The 23595-nt window shown below is 48.6% G+C and overlaps 2 protein-coding genes across 4 annotated transcripts in view; both read left to right on the forward strand.

The window, feature by feature from the left end:
• C2CD2 (C2 calcium dependent domain containing 2) overlaps window positions 1-8689 on the forward strand; it is a 77611-nt gene extending 68922 nt beyond the window's left edge. The window contains exon 15 of the mRNA XM_083171650.1: window positions 5818-8689. Coding sequence (XP_083027776.1) covers window positions 5818-6047 — 230 coding nt within the window. The 3' untranslated portion in view covers window positions 6048-8689. The remainder of the gene's footprint in view (window positions 1-5817) is intronic.
• A 12519-nt stretch (window positions 8690-21208) lies between these two features.
• PRDM15 (PR/SET domain 15) overlaps window positions 21209-23595 on the forward strand; it is a 38425-nt gene continuing 36038 nt past the window's right edge. For 2 of the 3 annotated variants that reach the window (XM_083171652.1, XM_083171651.1), the window contains exon 1: window positions 21504-21599. In XM_083171652.1, the coding sequence (XP_083027778.1) occupies window positions 21591-21599 (9 nt within the window). In that variant the 5' untranslated portion in view covers window positions 21504-21590. Of the gene's footprint in view, window positions 21305-21503; window positions 21600-23595 lie in introns of those variants that run through there. The other variant, XM_083171653.1, reaches the window with a different exon arrangement.

Consider the following 23595-nt stretch of genomic DNA (forward strand, 5'->3'; position numbering starts at 1 on the left):
CTTTAGGTGTTTCACAGGAATTAAAAGAAAGTGTAGGTGAAATTTCAAAATTTCATTTTTTTTGCAGATTTGCAATTTTAATACATTTTTCTAAGGAACACAGTAGATTTTACTAGAGAAATGTGACTAAAAATTGATTCCCCCAATTCTTTGGTTTTCATAAATATCCTATATGTGGCCCTAGTGTGCACGGTGACCAAACCACAGGCTTCATAATAGAAGGAGCACCTACTTGATTTTGGAGCCTCCTTTTTATGAGATTATTTTTTAGGCACAATGTAGGTTTCTAGGCACCATAAGATGCTAAAAGTTAGGTACCCCCCCACAAGTGACCCCATTTTGCAAACTACACCCTTCAGGGAATTCATCTAGGGGTATAGTGTACATTTCAAACCCCCAGGGGTTTCACCAATTGTGGTACAACTGGGCAGTGAAAATGAAAAAAATTAATTTTTCATTTTCACAGCTCAGTTGTATCAAAATTGGTGAAACCCCGGGGGGTTTGAAATGTACACTATACCCCTTGATGAATTCCCTGAAGGGTGTAGTTTGCAAAATGGGGTCACTTGTGGGGGGGTTCCACTGTATGGGTGTTTCGGGGGTCATTCAACCAGAATCTGTGCTGCAAAATCCAAAAATCACTCCTTCCCTTCTGAGTCCTGCCATGCACCCAACTGGTATTTTTTGGTCACACGTGAGGCATTGCCGTACTCGGGAGAAATTGGGGCACAGATTTTGGGGTGCTTTGTCTCCTTCATTCCTTGTGAAAATGAAAAATTTTGAGCCAGATCTGCATTTTTGTGTAAAAAAATGTAATTTTTTACAGAAAAATGCAGTTCTGGCTCAAAATTTTTTATTTTCACAAGGAATGAAGGACACAAAGCACCCCAAAATCTGTGCCCCAATTTCTCCTGAGTACGGCAATGCCTCACGTGTGACCAAAAAATACCAGTTGGGTGCATGGCAGGACTCAGAAGGGAAGGAGTGATTTTTGGTGGTGGAATGAATGGTGGGTGCTATGTCGCATTAGCAAGACCCCCGAAGCACCAATACAGTGGAACCCCCCCACAAGTGACCCCATTTTAGTCACCAGCTTTGGGAGGGGGGCTGGCGCTGCGGCTGGCGGGGGGGTGGGAGGGGTGCTGGTGCTGCGGCAGCCGGGTGGGTGGGAGGGAGGGGGGCTGCCGGGTGGGAGGGGGGGGGGGGCTGGCGATCGGTGCGGTATACACACACACACACACACACACACACACACACACACACACACATATATATATATATACACACACACACATATATATATATATATATATATATATATATGTGTGTGTGTATATATATATATATATATATATATATATATATATATATAGTTTTTCAGTGCATATATTTATTTTTTTTACTTTTTCTGCAGCTTGATGCTGCTGCTGCTGCTGCGGGGGGGAGGGGGGAGGAGGTCAGCGCTGCGTGCGCTTCAGACGCTCCGGGGGAGCCGGGGGAGCTGCTGCTGCTGCCGGGTGAGTGCCCGGCGGGTTGGAGGGGGGGCTGCACATCGGAGGTGATCGGTGCTGTACTTGACAGCACCGATCACCACCGATCCCTGTGTTACCGAGCGGCTTAGCCGCCGGTAACACAGGAAACGCTGTGAATGGCTGTTCAGATTTGAACAGCCAATCACAGCGATCGCCGACCGGGGGGGGCACCCCTGCCCCCCCTGGGCGGCGAGGGGGGATGTCTGCTGTCAGGGACAGCAGACATCACCTAACTGTCACTGCGTCTCTAGACGCAGTGACAGTTAGAAGTCATGACGTACATGTACGTCAAATGTCGGGAAGTCCTTCCCGACCATGACGTACATGTACGTCAAATGTCGGGAAGGGGTTAAATTGTATCTGAGTGCGGCGTCCCGCTAATGCGATATACACATGGATTTCTTCGGGTACCTATTTCAACAGCCTGATGTCCGGCTGCAGGGACTCAGGTCAGTGAATCACGGTGTCCTGGCCGTTGGCGCCGTCTCACGCGGACAGGGTAAGTAGGAGGTTGCGAGCGAACAGTGAGGCAGGAGGGATCCCGGACAGAATAGGTGAGACGGCACCCAAGGCCGGGACACCGTGATTCACTGACCTGAGTCCCTGCAGCCGGACATCAGGCTGTTGAAAGGCGCACCTGAAGAAATGTGTATATCGGATTAGCGGGACGCCGCACTCAGATACAATTTAAAGACTAAACAGAGACTATATCGCCTCAATTGGGAATGAACAGACTTTGTTCCCTGACTCACCATACAAGTCAGGAGACCATTGCTATAGTCTGGCACACACGCCTAGGGCCCAGTGCACTGACCATAGCTTGGTACTACATGATTTGATAGGATTAAGGCTGCCAATACTGTTTGACAATTGTCACTAATTGTACATATTTGAATTACATTTTTTTAAGTAAAAGTACTTAAGATTACCATTGAGTCAATCCTTCATTGTCACCCTATTGTGACACCTTAGATACCATTCAGTCAATCCTTCATTGTCACAGTATTCATTGTGTTTCGACCCTTTAATTAAGAGGACAGAGCGCAACACCAATCACTAGAATGATTGAATCTGACACCTCTGCCCAGGGCCCGGTGTACAGATTTGAGCACGGGACTACAGATCTGTCAGTTTTAAGAGACGTTTAGTGCAGTTCAATTCATTTATGTGCATGTTTCCCTCATACCCTCATTAGCATAAGCAACCAAAGATAAAGCGCAGCACGAATTCACAAATTTCTTCATCTCATTGCATTGCAAAACCTATGCGATGCGATAATTGTACCATGTATGGGCACCTTGACCCAGTATATGCTTATATTATTGTCTGTATAGCTGTATACAGGAGCATACAGGATATGCATCCATATGCTATGCAGGGTTATTTAATCGCCACCTGCTGTTCGTAATCAGTATTGCATGTCTGAGCATTACTATACTGCCCTAGCGTGTGACTCCGTGATTGGACTGCCTCACCTATACATTAGATCAGGGGTGAGCAATAAGCAGCCCTCCAGCTGCTATTGAACTACATATCCTAGTTTTAGGGCCAGATGTATCATTCTTCAAAAAGTGATAAAATAGAGAGTGATAAACAAACAGCCAATCAGCTCCTATTAGTCATTTTTTAAACCCTGACAGGAGCCAATTGGACGGCTGTTTATCACTCTCCATTTTTATCACTTTTTGAAGCTTGATATATCTGTCCCTCAATGTGGCAAAATGGCAAACCTTGGCAGGGCATGCTGGGATTTGTAGTTCTACTACAGCTGTCAGGCTGCTTATTGCTTACCCCTGCTTTAGAATGACAACCCCTCAATATGTGCTATAAATCTTAACAGCCAATTGGGAAATAACTTTCATCTGTCTCACAGATTGTAATATTGAGAGACGACATCTGATTTGTTCATACCGGTTACAGTTCATTTAAATCAGGTCCAACCAAACTATGGGCCTCCAGCTGTTGTGAAACTACACATCCCAGCATGCCTTGCCATAGTTTTAACATTCCGTAATGGCAAACCTTTAGCAAGGCATGATGGGACTTTAGTTTCACAACAGCTGGAGGGCAATAGTTTGGCCGTACCTGATTAAAGATCCATTCAGTTTAGCTGTGTGCTAGAAGGAACCTAATATATACTGTAGGATGTAGTAATGGGCTAGAACTTAATTATACCAGTACTTGTTAGGGTAGATGTGCTAACTCTTGGCGAGAGGTAAAGTGCTAGCCAATCTGCTCCTACCTGTCATTTTTTTTTTTAAACCTCTAACATTACAGTTAGGAGCTAATAGGCTGGTACTTTTTCTCTGCACATTCACTCTCCAGCGTTAGTGCATATCCCCATTGTTTGTTATTGTATGTATTGGGTTGGTTGGTAAGGTGGCCATACACTATTGCAATGTATCTCAGCAGTGTATGGCCGATTGTATTGCATGCAACCCCGTTCCCCGCCACCAGGAGGGGGGTGGAGTCGGAGGTCAGACGGGCAGCAAGTCCGACCTCCGGCTCAGGTCTATTGCGACGGGTCCACGCATAAGACCCGAGGGGGGTGTCACACACATCCGATTTTTCTATGCCCGATCCATCGGGATCTGATGAAATTGGATTAGTGTATGGGGACTTTAAGGGTGGGATGTACTAAAGGGAAAATTGCGGTAAAACTGTGTTTTTACCGCATTTTCCTATGTACCATTACCCCCTTAGTACATATGCAGTAGCATCGCGGCGAGGGGCAGCGATGTATATTAGTACATCCCGCCCTAACTCTTGATTGGTGTTATGTCATGATATTAGCTGAGTGTATTGTCCAGGAACCAATGACCTTTTTAAAGGGGTGTACACCCACTTTGATTTTGGCAGGTTTTCAATTTGACTTTAGAAGGAAAATCGAATTGAAATCTAACAGTTTTTAAGATGCTTTTTTATCCGTAAAAATAAATCAAAATCCCAAAGATAAATAGATGGCGCAGACGAGGAAATATCGAATTCGATCCAGGAAATTGAATGTGTACTCTGTGCCTGGAATGCACATAGAAATCACTATCGTTTGTAAAAGTGCAGATCTAAAGTAATATCGAATGGAAAGCAAAGGCCAAATCGAAAGGGGGTGGAATTGGGTAAATCAAAAGCAAATTGAATGCGTGTGAACACCCCTTAAGATCTACGTACATAGAAGGCACTGTGTGATTCCAGATCTGTTTTTGTTATTATGAAACTTGGAGATTAATAATGACTTTTTTTGTTTATAGCTGATAAACCATGTGATAATCATGATTTTACCAGTTCGATACCTAAGATTAGGTTGACACATGAAATACGTCGACAATGGAAAGGTCGACAGACAAAAGGTTGAGATGAGGTTTTTTTTTTAGCCGACATGTGCCGACGGGTGGTATGTCATGCCCTACCATCCAATACAGCGTGGTGGGAGAGTTAAATAGTGTGCCGGGCACGGCAAGCCATGCGAGGGGACACATAGACGGTGTCCATGTTGACTATGTCAACATTCAGAACAAAAAAAAGTGAAACAATCCTGTCGCCCTTTTGACCTTCGATCTTCCCAATACAGCCAAATCATTTACTTGCAGTTTAGTTAAATCCTGCAGCCAGAAAAAAAAGGTTGACGGAGTAGGTGACCGCAACAATATATATAGTTGACGGCGTCATTTTGGAACGGCAGCCAGAAAAATTGCTAGGAGTAGGTGACCGCAACAATACATTATTATTATTTCTTTTTGGGTGGGGGGAGGGGTATCATAGCTTGGAGAGAGAGAGAGAGAGAGAAAGTACCGCCCAATTATCTTCTGTCAATTTACAAGCTGTGTTTTTAAAAAACTAAAAAATTGGTTATTAAAGTTTGGCAAGAGATAAAATACTGACCAATCAGTTGCTGAGTTTCATTTTTCGAACACAACCTGTTACGGGATATCGTTGCCGCAGCAGCACTCGGGACTCCGGCAGTGGAAATACCGTTGCTGGAATCTCCACACCGCTCACAATGCAGATGCCGGAATCCTTGCTGTCAGCATCCTCGAACATATGTAGGCCATAGAGGGCTAGGTTTAGGCTGCAAGGAAAGGGGGGGTGTTGTGGTTAGGGGAGTGTGGGGTGTTGGTTAGGCAGTAACGGGTTAGGCACTAAGCAGGGATGATTAGCGTTATTGATGCTTTAGTGATGCCGCTGGCTCCAGCTGTCTGGCGCTGCCGTGTTTTGTGACCTCATACAAGTAGCTGGCGGAGATGACGGACTCTGTAATACCCATGTACTAACCTCCCATCTTCTGCAGGTGGATTTTTACGCAAAGGAGCAAAGCTATTTTTCCGGAGAAGGCACCAGCAAAAAGACCCCAGCATGAGCCAGTCTCACAATGACCTGGTTTACCTGAGAGAATCCGAGTCCGCAGAGCCCCGCAAGAAGGGTGCGACTCTGTCCCGGTTCCTGAACAAGAAACGCCTCTTAAAAACTAAAAACAAAAACAAACTGCAGAACAAGCCTCCCGAGGTGGAGAACGAATGACCGGACCGGGCCAAGGATGGGACAGGACAGGCGTTTGGCATGAGGAAACCCTTTATCGAACATGGCGGGAGGCCAAACATGGCGGCCGATTGACTTTATCCCTCATGAACCAAGTGAAGTGATAATGATTATATATTTTTTTTTTTTGCTCTTCTAGCTCAACACTGTGACATTTTAGGAGTCTATTGAATTGTGCCCGTTGCCGGTGCACATAACTAAGCTGTGACCACCTTGAGGCGCAAAATGGAGGCTGCCATCTTGTGGGCTGCACCAATTGTTTATCCTATCCATTCACTATGAAATCACTGATTGGTAGTGAATCAAAGGGACGACCTTCTCGTGAAAAAATGTCCTCAGTCTGCAAAATGGCCGCCGCAGACGTGTGGCTGCAGGGATGGGTACCTTTTTAAACCAGGGAAATGTGTGTTTTGGCCTCTCAGAACTGTGCATGAAGGTTGGATCATTAGCCCAGGGCTATAGCAATATATTAGCGCGGCCGGGTATTACCCTCCATAACCTTGGGTGAGGACAGACGGTCCCTATGAATGCACCACAGGGCCACCGTGACGGATGCAATGTGAAGCGGCGGCCTATCCTGAACACTAATGACCTATAAGGTGAAGATACCTTTATCTATAGTTATGCGCAGTATGGCGTCCATGCACGATTTGCGCTTGTGTCCATACAACAAGTGATACATGGTAATGACCTCCGGGCCATAAACGTTTAAAATGTGAAAGAAAAACTAAAATTTTACTAAATATATGTATATATTAGGGTATATATAAATAGCATCTTAAATATGGAACCGCTTTCATGTTTAGCCTTACTGAATACATGACAACCTTTTTTTCCTGAGAAATAGCGCTTTATATCTGTATAGAAAATATATATATATTTTATGGACAAGTAAAGGGGCTGTACCCTTGAAATATAATATGCAAACCCACGGGAGAAGGCAGGATCTTTTTACATAGTTACCAAGTTTTTTTTTTTTGCTGTACTGGGTCCTTGTGGAGCTGATGCAGGCAGAGCGGTCATTTCTAACATTGCATTTTCGGCGCAAGTTTGCACTTTACCACAGCAAAGCCAGAAGACCTTTTCTTTCATTTGTCTAACTTGCACTAGGCAGATGAAAGCTAACCTCTCATTGGTCGCTCTAGTTTAATGCAAATTTGCACTCGAAAAATGAAATGTGAGGAAATAATCCTCCGTGCGAACTTTATTTTAGTTGGCCACCTACTAAAAATATTTTCCTGTATGCGGGTAATTAGGAACGGGAGATAAACGTTGTTCCTGACTTTTGGAGAAAACAGCCATGAAGTCTCCAAGATATTTGTGGAAATGACATGCAACGTGACCAAACCAAAATGGCGGCCACAAGGTGGTTAAAACCACTTGGTGCACCTTTCCACAAAGCCACTTGAACTGTCCCCATAATTCTACAATTGTCAGGATTCGGCTACAATGGTATTACCATACACTACAGCGCACAAGGAAAAACTTTTACAGTGAAATAATTGGCATTTTAAAGGTATTTATTATTAGTTATCTCAGATGATTGTTACTCTGATGAGAATTTTACTGCATGCTTTATAATAACTGAGAAATGCAGATTGTGCTGTAACCCATAGCAACCACATTGCATTAGGGAAACTCCTGTCTAAGGCTGGGTCACAGGTCCGTATTACAGTGCTGGTAACACTGAACAGTGATTGGTTAGCACAGCTTCCTCCTCTTCTAGGAAATAACCCAGCTCGGCACTCCCATGTGTCAAGGAAACCGTGTTTACCATTCAGCTGATGTTGCTAGGGCTGAGCTACTGCAGTTACCAATGGTTACAGCGCACATGCTCTTATATTCCCCATGTTATTGTTAAGCTGGGCAAATAGTAAAAGTCAATAGATATGATTTCGCTAGTCAAGTAAATTAAGTTTATGGCAATTTATTGGCTTGGTCTTGTGGTCTCTAAGACTTGGTGAGAGATAAAGTACAAGCCAATCAGTTCATAGGAATTTTCCAATATCCTCAATAAGCCATGACTTAGGAATCTGTTAAGACCTGTTCTAAGCCAATTCATTAGGGTGTTACATGGGGAAGGATCAGAACATTGGGTTCTAATTGAGCTACTGTACAGTCCATTGCCCCTACTGCCTGCACTTTTTAAAATGGCTGCTGCGTCACATGACCCGGTGATTTCAGATAGTATACACTCCATGCAAATGGAACCCGTTCATCACCTACGCACAGCGGAGGCAGCCATTTTGACATCACTGAGATTCAAAGCCCCACAAAATGACTGCCTCCAGAAGCGTAAAGTCGTGTGTAGAGCCGTGATAATTCCTTTACAGCAAACCAGCGCATCCATATATTTTTTTTACATTTTTATTTTAAATTGCGAAAACATACTTTTGTAGGGCGGCCTGCTGGTTTTAAAAGCGTGAATGAGTGTTGCGTGAAGTGGGGGGTGTAATATTTGTTCCGAAAAGCGGGTATCAACTTCTGGTTAACACTGAGAAACCCCATTGGTTGGCAGGACTCAGGCCTTGTTTCTCTGGCAGACCAAGGGGTTATCTTTCCTGCTGTATAAACGTATTGCCTAGGTAGCGTTAATAGCCATATTAAATGATTAATTATGCAAATGATGTAGTTTATATACTATTTAATGCCGTATAAATTTATGAATTTTTTTTTTTGTTGATGGGGGGTGTTTTTTTTTTTTTTTTTTACAGCTGGTGGATTTTAATTTTTTTTGTGTGTGTGTAACGGGAAATTCATCACTTTTACAAATTAAATCCAGAATTGAAAATTGTATGTGTTCTGTATTAAAATTTTCACCTATTCTGCTACTTGACAAACATTAAACGAATCTGTGTTTTTGTCCCCGTTACATCATGCATGTAATATAGATATGGGGGGGGGGGGGGGGGGCGGCAGATGTTCTAATCCTTGGTGAACGATAGAGTGGATGGCGGTGAAGTACAAACCATTCAGATTTGAACATTGCACATAACATGGCAGTTAGGAGCTGGTTAGTACTTTATCACTCTCCAAGGCTTGGTATATTTGTCCTGTTTGTTTAGGTGCATTTCACCGGTGGCAAATGTAAAGTGTGCCTGGGGTCTACTCCTATGCAGGCAGCCATTTTGATGCATATGCAGCCTATTGATTTATTGGTAATTTCATGGGCCAAATATAGCCTTGGTCTACAAAATGGCTTCCGCTGTTGTGGTCATGGTTATACAATACTTGTATTCAGGAAATTGAACTTAATATAATTAATAATATTGGATTGGGTATGCTCAGTAATGTCTCAATCTTTGCTGATGACACAAAACTGAGCAGGGTAATTAGAACAGACATGGATGTATCTACGCTTCAGAGCGAGCTAAATAAACTTGACGAGTGGGCAAAAAAGGTGGAAAATGAGGTTCAATGTGGATAAATGCAAGGTTCTGCATCTCGGGAGATAGAATCAGGGTGCTAATTATAACCTAAAAGGGTAAATCAGAATTGGAAAAGGATCTAGGAGTTAAAATAGACAACAAACTGTGGTGTAGTGCTCAGTGTCACGTAGCAACTAAAAACGCCCACAGGATACTAGCCTGTATTAGAAGGGGGATGGTGACTAGGGACGCAAGAGGTAATTATGCCGCTTTCTAAAGCATTGGTCAGACCACACCTAGAATATGGAGAACAATTCTGGTCCCCTCACTACAAAAAATACATCATGGAACTGGAAAAAGTCCAAAGAAGAGCAACAAAGCTAATAAAAGGTTTGGAGAAAGTGAATTATGAAGACAGATTGGACAATTTGGGATTGTTTACGCTGTATATAATCTGATTTCAGTTATATAAGGGATGAAGCAAATAGATCATGCACTTTAATAACAAAGGTTGAACTTGATGGACGCAAGTCTTTATTCAGCCTTAACTACTATGGCGGGGGTATTCAATGTGGGGGTCACGGCAGTCCCGTTCACGATCAGCCTGTGATTGGCTGTGAATGGGCAGCCTGTGATTGGCTGAGCACTCTCTCAGCCAATTGCTGACTGGCTGAGCACTCTCTCACAACATGCTCACAGGCTGCCCATTCATTGTATGGGCTTTTTTTCCCAGCGCTGACAGCTTCCGGCTCCCCCTGCCCGGCTCTCCGTTACTGCCGCCTCTGTGTCTCCCACATCATCCGCTGCCTCTGCCCTACTAGGAGCATCCCCTCCACCTGCCCGGAGCACAGCTCCCTGCTCCGGCTCCCCCTGCCCGGCTCTCCATTACTGCCGCCTCTGTGTCCCCTGCCTCTGCCCTACTAGGAGCGTCCTCTCCCCGGCTCTCCGTTACTGCCGCCTCTGTGTCCCCCGCAGTGTCCCCTGCCTCTGCCCTACTAGGAGCGTCTCCTCCACCTGCCCGGAGCACAGCTCCCTGCTCCGGCTCCCCCTGCCCGGCTCTCCGTTACTGCCGCCTCTGTGTCCCCCACATCATCCTCTGCCTCTGCCCTCCTAGGAGCGTCTCCTCCACCTGCCCGGAGCAAAGCTCCCTGCTCCGGCTCTCCATTACTGCCGCCTCTGTGTCCCCCGCAGTGTCCCCTGCCTATGCCCTACTAGGAGCATCCCCGCCACCTGCCCGGAGAACAGCTCCCTGCTCCGGCTCCCCCTGCCCGGCTCTCCGTTACTGCCGCCTCTGTGTCCCCCGCAGTGTCCCCTGCCTCTGCCCTACTAGGAGCATCCCCGCCACCTGCCCGGAGCACAGCTCCCTGCTCCGGCTCCCTCTGCCCGGCTCTCCATTACTGCCGCCTCTGTGTTCCCCCGCATCATCCGCTGCCTCTGCCCTACTAGGAGTGTCTCTTCCACCTGCCCGGAGCACAGCTCCCTGCTCCGGCTCACACTGCCCGGCTCTCTTTTACTGCCGCCTCTGTGTCCCCCGCCTCTGCCCTACTAGGAGCGTCTCCTCCACCTGCCTGGAGCACAGCTCCCTGCTCCAGCTCCCCCTGCCCGGCTCTCCGTTACTGCCGCCTCTGTGTCCCCCGCAGTGTCCCCTGCCTCTTCCCTACTAGGAGCAACCCCTCCACCTGCCCGGAGCACAGCTCCCTGCTCCGGCTCTCCATTACTGCCGTCTCTGTGTCCCCCCGCATCATCAGCTGCCTCTGCCCTACTAGGAGTGTCTCCTCCACCTGCCCAGAGCACATCTCCCTGCTCCGGCTCCCCCTGCCCGACTCTCCATTACTGCCGCCTCTGTATCCCTCCGCATCATCCGCTGCCTCTGCCCTACTAGGAGCGTCTCCTCCACCTGCCCGGAGCACAGCTCCCTGCTCCGGCTCCCCCTGCCTGGCTCTCCATTACTGCTGCCTCTGTGTCCCCCGCAGCATCCGCTGCCTCTGCCCTACTAGGAGTGTCCCCTCCACCTGCCCGGAGCACAACTCCCTGCTCTGGCTCCCCCTGCCCAGCTCTCCATTACTGCCGCCTCTGTGTCCCCCGCAGCATCCGCTGCCTCTGCCCTACTAGGAGCGTCCCCTCTACCTGCCGGGAGCACAGCTCCCTGCTCCGGCTCCCCCTGCCCGGCTCTCCATTACTGCCGCCTCTGTGTCCCCCGCAGCATCCGCTGCCTCTGCCCTACTAGGAGCGTCCCCTCTACCTGCCAGGAGCACAGCTCCCTACTCCGGCTCGCCAGCCACCTCACAGAGTCCCCTGTCCGGCTGCACATAAGATTTAGCAAATCTTATGTGCAGCCTGTCCGACCTCCCGACTCCGATCCGATGCACCCGGGACCGCGCATCGGGTCGGACCAGGTGTCTAAACATGCGATTTGGCCCGATTTCACTGCCCGATCCATCTGAATCTGGTGAAATCGGGACCAAATCGCAGACTCTTGTGAGATTTTGTCAGATTTGACCCAATTCAGAGGGATTGGGACAATTTATCTGACAAAATCTGATGTGCCTGATGCTGTAGGACCCAATGCACAATCCTGTTGCGAGCGGAGTGAGCCACCGAGCCCGAAGCGTGGCGAGCGGACGCGTATTACTTTACATGTATTCCGCGTCCCCTCGCTGGCCTTGTTGCGCTCGCCACGCTTCGGGCTGTGTCCAACTTGTTGGACAAGTGTAAGGGGGCCTTTACACGTAAAAACTTCTGAATGAGTGATGTCCGTCAACTCTGTCGGTGAGTGCGCAGACGCTCTGTGCAGCAACACTGGATTACCGTCTTAACTCTGCTAAATATTTAACATGCCTGAATCTTCGCCATTACCTGGGCACATTGGCGGCTGAATACTGCATTTAATTGCATCCAGATTAAGTGGAGTCCCTTGAGAAGCATGGACTTTGTATACAGCTTCTGGGACTGGCAATGAGGGTATCCCGGTAGAAATCCAGGCGGTTGTGGCATATGCTGAATTTGACATGTCCACAGCTGCGGCACTAGTATTTAATCTTGGGCAGCACGGATGGTGTAGTGGTTAGCATTACTGCCTCACTGCACTGAGGCCATGGGTTCCATTCCCACCATGGCCCTAACTGTGTGGAGATTGTATTTTCTCCCCAAATGTTGGAGGTACTCCGGGTACCTCCCACAATCCAACACTATACTGGTTGGTATTGGCTCCCAATAAAATTAACCCTAGAATGACTGTGTGCGCATGTACATGTGGTAGGGAATATAGACTGTAAGCTCCACTGGGGCAGGAACTGATGTGAGTGATCAACTATTCTCTGTATAAATAACTGGTAATAATAAATAATCTCCAAATCCCCCCCCCCTCCTCACTCACTGAACAGAATTCAACGGGTTTTCTTTGGACTCGAACATTACTGCACAATTGAATACACACGATCTGCGGTTGCAGCTGAAAATGTGTCCTATCTGACAACGTCTATAGCAGGACAGGCCAACCTGCGGCTCTCCAGATGTTGTGAAACTACAAATCCCAGCATGCCTTGCCACAATTTTAACACTCCCTTATAGCAAAACTGTGGCAAGGCATGATGGGATTTGTAGTTTGACAACATCTGTTGAGCCACAGGTTGGCCAGGCCTGGTCTACAGTGTACGTTCACATCTGCCGAGACTACAAGCGCTGGGGTATTGATCGCAGGAATTGTGGTCTCCTGGTTTAAGCCTGAGGAGTCAATTTTTACAGCTTCAAAAAAAAAACCAGTATTAATGAATCACATGTAAGGGTGACTAAACTTTTGTAAATGTTTTATTTTATTGAAATCTTTTAAACTCTTCAAATAAACTGTGCAGGAATAGGACTGCACCCTGCAGCGATTACATCAATGGGGTACATTCAATTGCTGTCGGAACTGCCGTTTGGTCAGAAAGATGTCAGTTCCCGACTTGAATTGGTCGGAAGGGGTTCCGACCAATTCAATAAGAGCAGTTTTTTGCCGAAAGGTCTGAATGCTCTGACCTGTTGAAAACCAGGTGGAATGGCCGCCAATCCGCCTGCTTTTGATGGAAATGCCGCCAAATCCGACAGGTTTTGGCCCCGATTCTGACAATCTCCATCCAACTTTAGAGAAAAAGTTGGCTTGAGGCAGGGAGGATGGTGTCAGGTGAGCAGCAGCAGCAGCTCACCCAGCGCCATCCTCCCGCCCGCTTCCTCCAAATGAATGTCTGAATGGATCCGACACTAACTGAATATACCTGACTGTCTTTTCATTGGAGGCTAAAATATGCAACAAAACCTCAGGCAGTTGAGTTTTCCGAGGTTTGGCTACATTCCACATATGCGCCTAGCTTCAGAATGTGTTTGTTTCCAAAGTTTGGATGCGCTGGGCAATGCCATCTTCAGATTGGCGTTGCCCAATGGATGCCTATGCCCCCGCAAAAAGGACTCTGGGTCCTAAACCAGCACAAGCAGCAAGCAGCCCTTTGCACAAGCAGCCCTTTGCTGAAATCTTCATGCATATGGCGCAAATATACACCCCAAGAGTGTCAGGATGCATCACAAGCAAAATGCGACGGTCACTGCAACCGCCCACTGCGAGAAACATGAAATCATTTACCCGTACATACACCTGCCCATGTATTACATTTACAGGGTATGCTGTCATGAAGTTTACATCTGTCATACCACCTATAGGATGAGGCAGGCAACTGTGGTTCTCCAGCTCTGGTCGGTGTGCTGGGCTTTGTAGTTTGACAGAAGGTGGTGAGCAGAGGAGGTTCCATAGGGGGTGCTGCTGTGCAGTTCAAAATTCAAATAGGGGAGAGACACCCACTGCCACCAACTGCCATTCCAAACAGACTCGCTGGCACTGGGTGTGCTTTCCCTACTTGAATTTTAAACTGTGCCGCGGCCCCCACCCCTGGATCCGCCACTGGTGGCAAGAGACCGGATCCTCACCACTGATTTCCATTAACCCCATCATTTGCATTCTATGTTTGTTGTTTAATAAAGTACATTGATAACGTTATTGATACGTTACGCTTGAAGCATTGCCCGTTATATATTTTTTTCTTTGCAACCGACGCTAAAATCCAGGGACTGTAAACGCATCGAATAACCAATGGGAAGACTTGACATTTGTATCACGCTGGATATGTCTTTACTTTTGTTTTAACTGAAAGAATTAATAAAAATTAAAACTTTTATTAACCTGTTCTGGTGTCTCCTTTATTTAGTCATGCACAAGAAGAATTTACTGCCAGTGTCTACGATACAACAAATGTGTCCATAAGTCGCAGTGATGATAGACTGGGGTGTGCAAAGCAAATAACAGAAATCTATATTAGTTTCTGGAATTTCAAGCTTGGAGGTATCTTACATGACTGGCCAGCAGGGGCCAGCATTATCTATCTATCTAATCTATGGAATGTGGAACCTTTGGCCCTCCAGCTGTTGTGGAACTACACATCCCAGCATGCCTTGCAACAGTTTTGCTATGTGGCTATGCTACAACTGTTGCAGGGCCTGCTGGGATGTGTAGTTCAACAGCTGGAGGGCCGAAGGTTCCCCACCCCTGATCTATATTCAGGAAAGTGGGTCAGGGAAGCAAGATATGGCAAAGTTGCATGACTGAGGGGTTTTAGGACAGTTGATTAGGTTCAGATTAGGTTCACAGCAGGGTTGCCGACCCTCCCGGAATTTGCGGGAGTCTCCCGAAAATCGGGTCCTTCCTCCCAGCCCCCGGAAGGGTGGGCAATCCTCCCGGAATCAGGGGGACCCCCACTGAGCCCCCCGATCGCGGCATTTATATGCCGCAATCCGCGGGTCTCAGGGGAGGGGGCGGAGCTAAAACGACACAATCGTGACGTTTTAGCCCCGCCCCCTCCATGGATAACTGTAATCTCGGCTATTTCTTGTAATGTGGGCGGGGCTTAATGACGTCACATTTAAGCCCCACCCCCAAAACGAGTAATGCAAGATTCCTCTCCGGGCTTCTCCCGGAGAGGATTTTTTCAAAGTCGGCAACCCTGGTTCACAGCCATTAACACCCGCATTCCCGGCACCACCAGGGGTCCAAAAAGGAACTGACCACTACACAAAGTGGGTCAGGGATGCAACATATGGCAGAGTTGCATAACCTAAAGCGGGTACAGGGGGGTTAAGAAATGCTAATTGCACAACCAAACCCGAGCAACGCTGGGTACCTCAGCTAGTGTGTGTATATGTAATATATATATACAGGGCTATTTTTCAGCAGGCTCCAGCAGGAACTGAGGCCCTTATTCTAGTTCACTCTTTCTGACAAAATATTTCTAATGCTATGTACACACGGGGGCGATAGGGGCTATAATCGCTGGGAATATGGTCGCAGGCGACCATATTGCCAGTGATTGGAGTGCGCACCCGGCGATAAATCGCCGGGTGCGCGCTCCTGTTTTCTGCCCCATTGTAATTGCTGGTCGCAGGAGCTTGCTCCTGCGACCAGCTAATTACCTCTGCGGCTCCCCCAGCAGAGGTTCCTTTTCATCAGCGACCATCTCTGGTCGCTGATGCAAAGGAGACACTGAGCAGCAGCACTGTCCCTGGTATGCAGCAGCAGCAGCTATGAAGAGGGCTGAGCATTATCCCAAGTGTTGCCCAATACTGAGCACTGCAGCCTCCCCCTGCTCTGGGCCTCCCCTTCTGCTGCCTGTAATGTACCCTAGCACCACTGATATATATATATATATATATATATATATATATACACCTTAGCACTACTGATTTATATAAATATATATTCTAGCACTACTGAGTCAGAGTGACGGATTGGGTAGCCTATCAAATAGCTGTGATGAGCGAGAGAAGGTGTATCCCCAGCTCCCCCCCTTGATCCCCCAGCTGTATCCCTACTTTCCACCGCGCTCCCCCCAGCAGCATCCCCCACCATCTCTTGGCTCCATCTATCCACAGCTATCCGCCCATAAGAGGGCCTAGAGCTGGCACCTATGATGGGTGGCATGCTGCCTGTGACCATGTCTGAATTGCCAGAAGCAAGTGACAGGCGACGCCGCTCCCGCTCGGCCATAAGTGCATGGAAGGGAAGCAGAGCACAGTACATAATAGTGCTTCATCCCCGCCACCCCACCCACACGAAACCCCTAACCACCTTCCCCCACCCATAGCCCCCTTGCACCCAACACTCACCCAAGCAATAAATGCGTTCACAGGTTAAGGGGGTGCAGCCCCTCATGATGGTGTGAAGAGCACCCATAGGGCGCAATGAATCACCTAGTCTCATATATTTAGCCAGAACTGTCAGTCTGTGACTGTGTGTATAACGCTGGGCGGAGTCATGGGCGGAGTTATACACACACAGTCCTCACAAACACTATAGCTCAGCTGCTGCAGGGAACCGAAAAAGTTCCCCATCATGTGCACACATCCCCACATACATTATGCAGTGATGGGGAGGCACCGGCACAGCCACATACCTCCCAACTTCTTCAGTGTATGAAGCGGGACCCTCGCGGTGAAAAGGGGATGTGGCCTATGCAAATGAAGGTGGGGCATATGCAAATGATGCCCCCACTGGGTCACGCCCCCTTTTCGTCCTCTGCGTCGCTGAATAGACTCTGTGCGCATGGCAACACCATACCCGCCCATCCTCCACCTACACTGCCGACGCACCCATGCCTCACCCAAACACACTACCCTTGCTACTACACCCACAGCACCACTGCAAATGCACCGCACTAAAACGGTGCACCACCACACCTAACCAACCCACACCACCCACATGGCCAACCACCCCACATACACTCCACCACACACAATATCCCCCCATCCGCCACTTCGCAACATACACCAACCCTAATGCTTTTTCACACCCATAACACCCTTGCACCCAACCTTCACACACCCACCACACCCCTACCAACAACATCACCCCCAACACCCGCAGCACCCCCACATCCAAAAACACTGCACCTGCCCCTCTCCATCCCGCAGTAACCCCGCAACAAGCAGCACAAACACTGCACCTGCCCATCATCCTCCCACATTACCCATCTGTCACCCAACCACACCACACACTTCCCACAGCACACCCGCAAATGCATGTTTCGCAACCGGTGCACCCACGCACCACACCTACACACACCACCCACACGGACCACCACCACACGTGTAACTCCACCACCCACACTATCTCGCACCTCAGACTAGCCCACCCACAAGCACCCCCCACCACACTTGCACACCTCTGCCACACACCATACTACAACACACACCACCGCACCCGCTCCTCTACCATGACCCACAGCACCCCGCCATCCACTTACACAACATGACAACTAACTAACCTACACTCTCTTCACAATCAAATGCCCATTTCATCTTAAAAATTAAACCTCTAAATATAGTACCAATACATATATATATATATAGTACCATATAATACAAACCAGATTTCACACACTAAAGGCATTCACATGTTAAGTGGGCGGAGCCCCTTACGACGGTGTGAAGAGCACCCGTAGGGCACGATGAATCACCTAATATATATATATATATATATATATATATATATATATATATGGCAAACTACTCCTCACCTCTATGAGGGGAAGTACTGCCAGTGACCACTAGAGGCCATTCGATGGACCAAATTGCTCCTTGAAAGTGAAACTCGTGTTGGCACTGGAGGGCCACCAAACACCTGTGTATGTGCCGGGTCCCAAATGTTATGCCCTTCATGTTCTGGAAGCCATGGCGGTAAATGGGGCACATGACAGCCTGCTGCAGGTAGTGCTGGGCAGGTTAGTGAGGCAGGTCTTGGTACTCCTCCTACCTATGTAACCTCTCTTTCAGTGTGCGCTTCTCTGATTCCATCTCCTCTTCGATCCCTCTACCAATTCAGGAGTACCACAGGGCTCAGTCTTGGGTCCTCTGCTTTTCTCACTCTGTGCCATATTTTGGCAAACTAGGCACAGCGGTGCGTCATATGGGGGGCGGGGGAGGGGGCAACCCTTGGAGCTGACAATGCCTCCTCCCTATAGTGTGAACGGGACCCGGGTTGCCCATTCTCACTGCCCAGCAACTGGTCAGACCTGGGATTCACCCTTCTTTTGACCCGAGTTGGAATGCCGGGTTACTGGACCCGGGTATTTTCAGAAGGCTCTTTCACACCGCACAGAGAAAGGGGCAATAGGACTACACCAAGAGATTGACATGTAATAGGGTGACAGTTTCAAAAGGCCGACAAGCAATACATGGACAAGGTCAAGATGACGACAGGAAAAAGGTAGACAGGGAGAATATAATAGTGTGTCGACTGTAGCATGGCGAGCGATACAGTATGCGCTACACTAATAGGAGGACCATGACGACGTTGATACAAAAAATGTGAACTTGTGTCGACATTTTCATGTGTCTACCTCTTTCATGTCGACATTTTGACCCTGTTGATTTTTCCCATGTTGACCCTATTGCATATCAACCTATCGACTGTCTATCTAATCATTCACACCTGTTTCCGGAGAGCTTACCTGTGATCAATGCTGAGAATTCTATTGCGCAAGTGTCTAATACTGAAAGGACAAAAGTACAAGTGCGAGAGAGAGAGAAAACCAAGTGCTTCAGTATTGGGACATAAGGCCTCAGAGTGCAGAGAGAGAGAGAGAGAGAAAGAGAAAACCAAGTGCTTCAGTATTGGGACATAAGGCCTCAGAGTGCAGAGAGAGAGAGAGAGAGAGAGAAAGAGAAAACCAAGTGCTTCAGTATTGGGACATAAGGCCTCAGAGTGCAGAGAGAGAGAGAGAGAGAGAGAGAGAGAGAAAGAGAAAACCAAGTGCTTCAGTATTGGGACATAAGGCCTCAGAGTGCAGTGAGAGAGAAAGAGAGAGAGTAAACCAAGTGCTTCAGTATTGGGACATGAGGCCTCAGAGTGCAGTGAGAGAGAGCGTAAAGTCACACACTACTTCACTACGGGATGCAGTCAATTTGCCGGCGGTCGGGATCCCGGCGGTCGGAATCCCGACACTGGAATCCCGATCGCCGAAATCCCGAAACTTTCTCCCTCCGTGGGTGTCCACGACACCCATAGAGGGAGAATAAAATAGTGTGCCGAGCGTAGCGAGCCCGCAAGGGGGGGCGCTCCACGTCCCCCCCATGTCGGGATTCCAGTGTCGGGATTCCGACCGCCGGCATTACATATCGGATCCCTTCACTACGTACACAACGCTGTTGCAGAAGACTCGATCCTGATGTTGGAGGTAGAAGACACTGCTTCTTTAGTTCTCCTGGAACGGAAAAGAAAACCCCTGCGCCTCTAGGAAACATCCCCTCTCCCACTGGGCAGCATAACTCCCAATTTGTTGGAGCCTGAGGCCGGGAGCGGGACTCACACTGTTTGCCCAGAAAAGGGTGTGGCCTATGCAAATGGGGTGTGGCTCTCCAGCAATGTTACTCCGGGGTTGCCTACTTAACATGTCTCCTCTATGGGAGAAGCCTGGAGAGGAGGCTCCCTGCAATTAATGGGGGCGGGAGCTTCTTGCCATCAGGCTCCTCCCCCAGCACAGTAAAGGTTGACATTAGTGGCTCTTCGGGAAGGGGGAAGAGCCACGAATACCAATAATTCACTGGTGGAGGGGGTTACAGAGGGAGCCAGCTGAATGTGGGATACTTGCCCACCCTTCCGGGGGGGCCAGGAGGGGGACACAATTTTTGAGAGCCTCCTGGCCATTCCAGGAGGGTAGGCAACCCTGTGTTACATCACTATGGGTGCATGGCCAGTGCTCTGTGGATAGACTATGTGTGTCTATTCACCACTGCAGTGGGCTGTGTTGACACGACCGTGATCTATCTCGGCTCCGGTTGATAGACAGTACCTATGTTGACAATAAATAGGTCGGCACTAAAAGGACGACATGCACCAGGTCAATGGTGACAAAAGGTCGACTCAAGCAAAATGTTGACGCATTTTTCATGATTTTTCTCTTTCTTTCATGGATCCACGTTGGGACAGTAATATGTTCCGGGCACAGTGAGGCACCATGCAAGGGTACGTGTTACATTAATTGGGGGTCAATAGCAGTGGCGGATTACCCACGGGGCGACAGTGGCGGTGGCCCCAGGGCCCCCACACATTCTAGGGCCCCCACACATTCTAGGGCCCCCACACCCGCCACCCCACTGGTGTGGCAGTTGGATGCCAGGTAGCGGGGCTGGCAGCGTGTCCCTGCGGTGTATGTGAGGTCCGCCGCGGGGTCTCTGCGGTGGATGGGAACTAGTTGTTCCCATCCGCCGCAGGGACCCCGCTGCTGAGCTTACATCCGCCGTGGGGACCCAGCGCAGCACCGATCCCCGCAGGGAACCGTCGGGGGGGGGGGGGGGGGGGAGTTTGGAGTGGAGTGTGTGTGGAGGGGGGAGGCCCACAAACCGTGTTGTCCAGGGCCCCCACAAACCTTAATCTGGCCCTGGACCTGGTCCATAGCGACAGATGTCAACAATAACACAAAAAACACGACAAGTCATGTTGACCTTTTCATGTGTTGACCTTTTCCAGGTCGACCTTTTGTCAGGGTCAACCTTTTGGTGTCGACCTAGACACCGTAGACCTTTCCATCCACACATAACCCAAATGACAGCCTGGGCTGCACGGCAGCTGAGCAGTGAGTAGCGCAATGGGTGACATGTGAAGCGATAACCGATAATAAGGGGTGGGGGCCCGTCCTGTGCCCCAGCTGCTCACAGCCTACATAAGAACTACATTTCCCGGCAGCCCCTGCGCGCTAAGAGCGCCGCTTCCGGTCCTGCGCGATTTCCGGAGCGGATCGGAACCCGGAGTCCGGATTCGGTTCCCCCCGCTGGGTTCCCCTGCAGCGGCAGCAGGTACCGGGGGGCACGGGAGGGAGCAGAGGCGGAAAGCGCCGGCTGGGGGTAGCGGAGTGGGGCAGGAGGCTGAGCGGCTAGGTGCCGGCCCGTGCCTGCGCTCCCCCCCGCTCCAGCTGGCCAGGCCGATTGTTCTTTGTTGCAGCCGGGGGCGGCTTCTTCCTATCCTCAGCAGCTCCGGGATCGCAGGAAAAACCCGGCTGGTGCCTGCAGATCCCGGAGCCGAGTCCCCGGCCAGTCATCAGCCTGGGGCCCCTGGGGATGGGGGCCCCAAAGCAGCCCAGTCATGTCATATGTGTGTAATACATGCATGTGTGATTAGTAGGGGGAATAGCTGTAATGAGGCGTGTGTGTGTCTGTGACACACTCAATTAGCATTGGTGACAGATTTACCTATGCATACAGTGTGTGTGTGTGTATGTATGTATGTATGTATGTATGTATGTGTGTATATATATATATATATGCCTCCTCATGTTTTTGCGGCCACCGGTTATGTTAGCTGCTACTTAACCGTTACACAAAAATTTTCGGCGAGGGAACCGTTACAATCTGCTCTAGAGGCATTACCATTGTCCCCTTGTGGGCACGCTTCGCTCGCCACGCTTTGGGTTCGGTGCCTCGCTCCATTCTGTCGCCACAACTTTACTAAAGGTAAATGGTGGCGTGCATCAGGGTGGTAACCCTCCCAGCTCACCGTACAAGTCCGGAGTGCTGCTGACACGCGGTGTAAATACATACATACAGACATACATACTTTCTAGTAAGCCCGCTCAAAGGAAAAGCTTTGAAAGCTAGTCTGCTACCTTCTGTATTTGTGAATGGGTGAGAAAGATATGTAATTTAACTCTCTGCCAGCAGATGGCAGTGTTTGGAGACTCATGGACACTAGATATATTTATATCATGCCTCCCACCATGACCCTCTCTGGACTTCCCTCCTAATTTAAGATTGCAACTGTTTAAAACAAGTGATGGTAATCAAAAATTTAGAAGGAAATCCAAAAACAGAGCATTGCGTCCCTCCTGGAATGGGTCATGTTGGGATGTATGTATATTATATAGATGATATATATGATTCAGAGTTGCAGACAGTCTCGCCGGGTAGGCAGCTGTCTGAATGGCGCAACTGGGGTTATCCAACCCGGGTAGTGCTAAAAGGACCAGCTGCGCTTGTAGGTCAGACAGACTGAACCCATGGGTGCAGTCAGGGAAGGGATGGCTTGGCAATAACCAGCTTGGTGGAGGCGGGTTTATCACATATGATCCATTCCATTAGGTATAAAATGCTCTGTTCCTGGACTTTCCTCTTACTTATATGATTGCCGTCACTTATGTAGAACTGGTTCATTTATACCAGTGGTAGCCAACCCTAGCCCTCGAGAGCTACCAACAGTTCACATTTTCCAGACAACCTAGCTGCTGCACAGCTGCACTCATTAATCACTGACACATTTTAAAAGATACACAGATGGAGCTAATTAGCTCACTTGTGATTCTGTGAGGAGACCTGCAAAACATGCACTGTTGGTAGCTCTCGAGGACTAGGGTTGGCTACCCCAGATTTATACGAAAGGTGTCAACACAGGTGACTGCAATCATATAGATAAGAGGAAAGTCCTGGAACAGAGCATTTTGTACCTAATGGAATGGTTCATGTTGGAGGGTATGTTATCACAGGATTGCCTACCTGACCCTGTCCTTCAGGGAGAGAATGCTCTGTTCCTGGACTTCCCTGGTAATGTAGGATTGCCATCACCTGTGGGGAGCTGGGTAATTGATAAGAAAGGTGTTTCACCACAGGTGATGGCAATCATACATTATCAGGGAAGTCCGGGAACAGAGCATTTTCTCCCCGAAGGAGAGTCAGGTAGGCAACCCTGGGGTACATGCTGTACAGACATACCGCCTTGTATTCCAGGCGGCGAGTCTGGTGACGTGAGAATACACTATGATGGGGTAGTCCTTATTTTATTTATTTACAGTTTCTTATATAGCCCATACATATTCCGCAGCGCTTTACAGAGTAAAGTTGAACATTTACATCAGTCCCTGCCCCAGTGGAGCTTACAATCTATGTTCCCTACCACATGTACACGCACACACAGACATTCTAGGGTTAATTTTGTTGGGAGCCAATTAGCCTACCAGTATATTTTTGGATTGTGGGAGGAAACCCAAGTACCCGGAAGAAGCCCACACAGTTTGAGCCATGGCGGGAATCGAACCCATGACCTCAGTGCTGTGAGGCAGTAATGCTAATCATTACACCATCCGTACTGCCCTGTATAT

Source organism: Crinia signifera, chromosome 2, assembly GCF_055691185.1.
Source record: "Crinia signifera chromosome 2, ASM5569118v1, whole genome shotgun sequence".
In the NCBI taxonomy this organism is placed as follows: domain Eukaryota; kingdom Metazoa; phylum Chordata; class Amphibia; order Anura; family Myobatrachidae; genus Crinia; species Crinia signifera.